Source organism: Trichomycterus rosablanca, chromosome 24, assembly GCF_030014385.1.
Source record: "Trichomycterus rosablanca isolate fTriRos1 chromosome 24, fTriRos1.hap1, whole genome shotgun sequence".
NCBI lineage: Eukaryota > Metazoa > Chordata > Actinopteri > Siluriformes > Trichomycteridae > Trichomycterus > Trichomycterus rosablanca.
The window spans coordinates 19,210,226-19,217,227 of NC_086011.1; the positions used below are offsets into that span (position 1 = coordinate 19,210,226).

Consider the following 7,002-nt stretch of genomic DNA (forward strand, 5'->3'; position numbering starts at 1 on the left):
GTTTAAATTTTGTTAATTTTAACCGGTTCTGATTTAGTTCAGTAAACACGCGTTTATTTCAAGACCTGCGATTCCTGCACTTCACCACCAGGTAGCATCAAAATACAACAAAACCTTCATAGCGCCAATAAACCTTTTATTTTATTTTATTTATTTATTTTTTTAAACAAAACTGAAATGAACGGGTGAAAAATTCAGTCTATTGAGGTGAAACGGTTATAATTACAATTTCTCATCTAATCAGATTCACTTATTTGTTTATTTCTGTGTTATTATGAAGCAACGTCTGTTCAGAGGTCAGCACAGAACATAGCAGAACAGGAAAGAACAGAACAGAAAAGAACAGATCAGTAAAGAACAGAGCAGAAGTTGTGCACTTGGTCCCTGGCTTGAATTTGCAGCTGTTGTGGAGTTTGGACTGGTGGTACTGGGATTGTAGAATGACTAGAGAAGCTCCATACAATAACGTGTAGATTTAAACATCATGTCACATCAAACCCATAAAAATCCCATAAATAATAAAAACACAAACATGAACGTTACAAACGTTTTTACTCCCAAATAAACAGTGAAAAAGTTTCAGTGAGATTCAGAATCAAATCAGTGAAGAATTTTAGTTTCACTTACAGAATATTTACATCAGATTTATCAGATCTTCCTTCATGGTTCATCTCAGAACAATCACACACACACACACCAGTAACAAATCCTTCAGCTGGAAAATCAGCAACGTTTCTATCAAAACCTGTACACATTTATCCTGATATTATATAAAACATCTCAGTGTAAAAGGCTGCTGATGTTTCAGGTTCTTCTTAATGGGTGAAAGAAAATGAAGGCTGGACGGTGCAACCGTGAGAGATCAGAAGGTCTCAGAGCTCCACCGTGAGAGATCAGAAGGTATCAAACCTGAGCTTTAGTCCATTTTTAATCCCTTTTCACCCAAAACTGCTTCCATCTGATGGGATCTGATCTCTCCAGTCTGATCTCAGCCTCTTTTTATCATTTCCATCAGGTAAGAATCAGTAGTTCAGATCTTTCCAGTCTGATCAGCAGAAATCTGGTTGTACAGTGATGTATCGCCCTGCAGTGTGAGTCTGGAATCCAGTAGTCCAGTTTCAGTAGTCTAGTTGTGTTCAGTAGCAGTGTTCCTCCACTACAGCACGAGCTCCAGCTCCAGCCGTCCCATCGCTTATGAAACTAAAACAATCCCTGATATTTAAGCTCGGCGTCTTCGTTCACCCCGGGGGGTAAAAACGTCTCTTCCAAAAGTGCATCAGTTCATGTAAACGACACTAAAATAAATCCGATCCAGTGAGGCGGGCGTGGTCGGCGGAGTCTCCCCAGGAACTGTGGGATTGCTCAGCGGCCCGGGGGTTCCTCCCGTGATCCTCAGGCTGGTGGGCGTGGCTTCAGAGGTGGTGGACAGGACCGCACCCCTGTCCTCAGAGCTGCAAGGACACACCCCCTCCTGTCTTTCAGCCAATCACATGTCAGTTTGATGAGAACGACTGAAACAGAGATTAATATGAGAATTAAAAGCTGTAAATGAGGCCGTCCACAAACTTTTGACCATAATCAGGTCTACAGGATTGACTACAACAGTCTGGACTATAAACTCACAATGTGTCCACAATAATACTGACATTTTTCTAACCATCAGAAACCTTCAGCAGAGGAAGAACGCTGTCATGAGCACTGCGGGCCAGTAGGTGGCGACAGCACCTCATCACATTTACTGTAATAGAATGAAATGAAATAGAGGCACATGTGGGCGGAGCCTGAGAGCGACCCCGCCCGGATTCTCCTTCACTCACTCTGATCCGGAGGAGTCGCTGTCCTGCGCTCGCGTCTGCACTAGCGGAGCCGCTCCGTTCGTGGCCCCTCCCACTCGGGGCTCCCTAGAGGCGGAGCCTACAGGAGAGACAGGTGCTCTGGAGGGGGAGGGGCCTACAGGAGAGACAGGTGCTCTGGAGGGGGCGGGGCCTGAGGGACCGAGCTGGTTGTGGATTCGGTGAAAGCCGCCGTTTCTCTCGGCGATGGGAGATAAAGGTTTCTTCTTCAGGATACCTGAGGGGGAGAAAACACACCTACCGGCATGAGCAGAATGAACCATGCTCTCTATAGTACAGCACATAGAGAAAGTGTGTGTATATGTGTGTGTGTGTGTGTGTGTGGTTGTGTGTGTGTGTGTGTGTGTGTGGTTGTGTGTGTGTGTGTGTGGTTGTACCTTTGTGTGGTTGTGTGTGTAGGTTGTGTAGTAATAAGGGCAGTGTGTTCTCTTTCCCATGATCCTCTGCTCTCTCCTCTGATTGGCTGATGGTTTCCACCTTTAATTTGGTCGAAGCTCCGGATTCACATTCAATCAAACTCAGATCTGAAACACACACACACACACACACACACACACACACACACACACAACAAACACTCACAGTTCAGTACACACACTCTGTACTACAAACGTGTGTGTGTGTGTGTGTGTGTGTGTGTGTGTGTGCTCACCCTGTTCTCGGTCACCCTTAGTAACCAGATTTTCCCAGCATTCCTCAGGTACGTACTGTTCCTCATCCTCACTGTCGGACGAGTGTGTGGACGCGTACGAGCCGCTCTGATCGTCCTCCAGCTCCGACAGGTCACTGTCCGAATCTGAGTCTGGATCCACACACACACACACACACACATAAAGAACGTTGAGGGAACATTGAGGGAACGTTGTTGGAACATTCCACAGTTCCTGGTGTATAAACTCTCACTCTTACCGTCTTTAGTTTGGTGGTCGTTCAGAGGAACATCACCTCCACCCAAACCCCCGTCCTCCCTAAAAATAACAACTACATGAGTTACAGAACACACACACACACACACACTCCAACAGAACACAGTGTGTGTGTGTGTGTGTGTGTACCTAAGGATGAAGGGGGCGTAGCTGTGTGTGTGTGTGTGTGTGTGAGTGTGTGTGTGTGTGAGTGTGTGTGTGAGTGTGTGTGTGTGAGTGTGTGTGTGTGTACCTGAGGATGAAGGGGACATAGCAGTGTGTATGAGTGTGTGTGTGTGTGTGAGTGTGTGTGTGTGTGTGAGTGTGTATGAGTGTGTGTGTGTGTGTGAGTGTGTGTGTGAGTGTGTGTGTGTGAGTGTGTGTGTGTGTACCTGAGGATGAAGGGGACATAGCAGTGTGTATGAGTGTGTGTGTGTGTGTGAGTGTGTGTGTGTGTGTGAGTGTGTATGAGTGTGTGTGTGTGTGTGAGTGTGTGTGTGAGTGTGTGTGTGTGAGTGTGTGTGTGTGTACCTGAGGATGAAGGGGACATAGCAGTGTGTATGAGTGTGTGTGTGTGTGTGTGTGTGTGTGTGTGTGTGAGTGTGTGTGTGTGTGTGTGTGAGTGTGTGTACCTGAGGATGAAGGGGACGTAGCTGTTGTGGCTCTTGATGGTTCCATTCAGAGAAACGCTGGATTCAGAGTAGGAGAGATGATACACGCGCCCGTCTACATATGTACTGCTGTAGGACTGAGACACACACACACACACACACAGAAACACACACACACACACACACACACACACACACACACAGAAAAAGTGTTTAACGAAATTATTTAGGCTGTTCTGATCTTTGTTTGTAGAAATGTGTGTGTGTGTGTAAGTGTGTGTGTGTGTGTGTGTAACTTACTGAAGGTTTGGTTTTTGAGTGTCCGGGGCGTTTTTTGCTGCAGCAGAACCTCACGGCACCTCGAACCTCCGAACTGAGAACGATCCTCACCAGGAAGATAAACGGACCCTGAGAAAGAGAAATAAATAATAAATAAATAATTATATAAAAATTATAAATATAAATAACAACAACAACAACAACAACAAAACAATAATAATAATAAATAAAATAATAATAATAATAAATATAATAAATATAATAAATATAATAATAATAATAATAAATATAATTAATAATAATATAATAATAGTAATACATAATTAATAATAATAATAATAATAATATAATAAAATAATAATAAATATAATTAATAATAATATAATAATAATAATACATAATTAATAATAATAATAATAATATAATAAAATAATAATAAATATAATAAATAATAATAATAATAATAATTGTACCTGTATACAGTTGAATGCAGCGAACAGGTAGTGAAAGAGAATCAGGTCGCTGTTTACTGACAGCAGAGCCAGTAAACACGTGACCGTCACCAATAACAGCACGCCACACGCCGCCCTCAGGCCACACCTACACACACACACACACACACACACACACACACACACACAGTTAAATACCATCTATCTCTATATCCGGTTCCCGACTGTGTTTTGGTTTGCTGATCCCACGTAAATAAAAGAATATTTACAGATGATGTAAAACTCACACTGACGGCGGTTTCTTCTCACAGCTGTTCGATCTGAGAGAGCAGGAGGTTCTGGAGGCCAAAATGTAGAGGAACAGGTTCATCTGAGACCAGAAACAGCACAAGAGTCATGAGATGCCATCAAACACCGCCATGTGGAAGCGCTCTGCAGGAAGTGATGTCATACTTACAGCCACCACCAGAGCGATGGGTCCGGCCAGACTCCAGATCAGGGTGTCGTACAGAGAGATCCAGCAGAAGTCTGGGTTCCCGTAACCCTCAGGATCCAAACCCACCGCCAGACCTGGAGAGAAATCCACCATGACGTGTGTGAGAGTGTGTGTGAGATATCACCACGATATAAAACCTCAGAATGATGAAACACACCGGTGATGATGGCAGGAACCCCCCAGCCAATCAGGTAGTAGAAGCGCATGGGACCGTAGTTGACGTCCCGGACCTCACTGAGCATGCGGTAGACGTGTAATCCTTCCAGAAAGATCCAGGAGAACACACACATGTAGAAGAACTGCAGCAGGATGGCGATGATGGTGCACACAAACTGCAGAGGCACAGAGACACTTATATAGGGATGGAGTGACAGAATATTGGAGTGAAGGAATGATGATATGATTGTAATATGGAGTGATGGAATAACAGAGTGACAGAGTAACTAAGTGACAAAATGACGGAGTGACAGAATGACAGAGTGATGGAAAGACGGTGTGATGGAGTAACAGAGTAATAAAATGACGGAGTAACGAAATGACAGAGTGACCGGGTCATTACCGGGTTGTCGGTCTGGTTGATGCCGAGGATGAAGAGCAGCTGGGCGATGAAGAGAGCGCCGGCGCCGTTGTTGATGATGCTGCTCTGGTTGGAGTTCAGGTCTCTCAGGCAGGTGAGGAAGATGATGGTGAGGAAGATGAAGCCCAGAGTCACTGACACAGTGCACAGGGTCACCAGCTTCATGGGTAAGATCTCACCGTTCTGTACACACACACACACACACACACACACACACACGCACACACACGCACACACACACACGCACACACACACGCACACACCAGCACACACACAGACACACACACACGCACACACACGCACACACACACAATCATTTAAAACAGTGATGCTTCATCTCTGATTCACTTATAAATGATTCCTCATTACTGATTCATTACTAAGCAAAAGCATGTGTGAGTGTGTGTGTGTGAGTGTGTGTGTGTGTGAGTGTGTGTGTGTGTGAGTGTGTGTGTGTGTGAGTGTGTATACGTACCTCCCGGTGTGATATATCCATCAGTACAGCGAAGCTGGTCATGTGGTAACACTGGCAGCTGATGTGTGTGTTGTTCCTGAACACTACCTCACATCCTTTAGAGGACCAGCCACCCTCACTACACACACACACACACACACATACTTAGCTGTATATTACATTATATTACATGTGAACTTGCCAGCAACACGTGTCTGTGAGTGAGTGTGTGTGTGTGTCTGTGTGTGTGTTTACCCGATGGAGTGGTTCCAGAACACACAGATGGGTTTGGAGCGCTCCTCGGTGGTGAGCAGGCGGAACTGCAGGGTGACGGGTCTCTCCAGCGTGTGCTGCACCAGCTCTTCATTATCGAACACCATCACACTCACCACCGGGGTGTTGATCACCGGCCGCTTGGGTACCCTGTCCACACACACACACACACACACACACAGATCTTACAGACAGGTGCCAGCAATGTTCGTGTTGGTTGGCGCTGTAAGTCACCCCAAAAATAGCCCCAAATTCTTGTTAACGTGAGCGTGGGTGGGATTTGATCCCATCACTGCCTGATTTCACTACATACACATTATATTAGTTTCCTGCAATAACATCTGTCTGCCAGAAGGGGCGCCACATCTCTACATCCAACACACGTATACACTGCTTTGACTTAAATCCTTCTAGAGACCAATATGTGTGTGTGCATGTGTGTGTGTGTGTGTGTGTGACCGTGTGTGTGTGTGTGTGTGTGTGTGACCGTGTGTATGTGTGTGTGTGTGTGTGTGTGTGCATGTGACCGTGTGTATGTGTGTGTGTGTGTGTGTGTGTGTGCATGTGACCGTGTGTATGTGTGTGTGTGTGTGTGTGTGTGTGCATGTGACCGTGTGTATGTGTGTGTGTGTGTGTGTGTGCATGTGTGTGTGTGTGTGTGTGTGACCGTGTGTGTGTGTGTGTGTGTATGTGACCGTGTGTATGTGTATGTGTGTGTGTGTGTGTGTGTGTGACCGTGTGTGTGTGTGTGTGTGTGTGTGTGTGTGTGTATGTGACCGTGTGTATGTGTGTGTGTGTGTGTGTATGTGACCGTGTGTGTGTGTGTGTGTATGTGACCGTGTGTATGTGTATGTGTGTGTGTGTGTGTGTGTGTGACCGTGTGTGTGTGTGTGTGTGTGTGTGTGTGTATGTGACCGTGTGCATGTGTGTGTGTGTGTGTGTGTGACCGTGTGTGTGTGTGTGTGTATGTGACCGTGTGTATGTGTATGTGTGTGTGTGTGTGTGTGTGTGACCGTGTGTGTGTGTGTGTGTGTGTGTGTGTGTATGTGACCGTGTGTATGTGTGTGTGTGTGTGTGTGTGTGTGTATGTGACCGTGTGTAT

General features: G+C 45.5%; 1 protein-coding gene across 1 annotated transcript in view; it reads right to left on the reverse strand.

Annotated features, from left to right (window-relative positions):
• Positions 1–193: 193 nt before the first annotated feature.
• Positions 194–7,002, reverse strand: part of celsr2 (cadherin, EGF LAG seven-pass G-type receptor 2) — a 30,558-nt gene continuing 23,749 nt past the window's right edge. Inside the window, exons 21-34 of the mRNA XM_062986138.1 lie at positions 5,883–6,050; positions 5,649–5,766; positions 5,156–5,356; positions 4,754–4,928; positions 4,558–4,670; positions 4,388–4,470; positions 4,122–4,248; positions 3,670–3,777; positions 3,391–3,506; positions 2,763–2,821; positions 2,506–2,655; positions 2,231–2,377; positions 1,818–2,070; positions 194–1,511 (exon numbers count right to left, since the gene is read on the reverse strand). Of these exons, the coding sequence (XP_062842208.1) occupies positions 1,487–1,511; positions 1,818–2,070; positions 2,231–2,377; positions 2,506–2,655; positions 2,763–2,821; positions 3,391–3,506; positions 3,670–3,777; positions 4,122–4,248; positions 4,388–4,470; positions 4,558–4,670; positions 4,754–4,928; positions 5,156–5,356; positions 5,649–5,766; positions 5,883–6,050 (1,843 nt within the window). The 3' untranslated portion in view covers positions 194–1,486. The remainder of the gene's footprint in view (positions 1,512–1,817; positions 2,071–2,230; positions 2,378–2,505; positions 2,656–2,762; positions 2,822–3,390; positions 3,507–3,669; positions 3,778–4,121; positions 4,249–4,387; positions 4,471–4,557; positions 4,671–4,753; positions 4,929–5,155; positions 5,357–5,648; positions 5,767–5,882; positions 6,051–7,002) is intronic.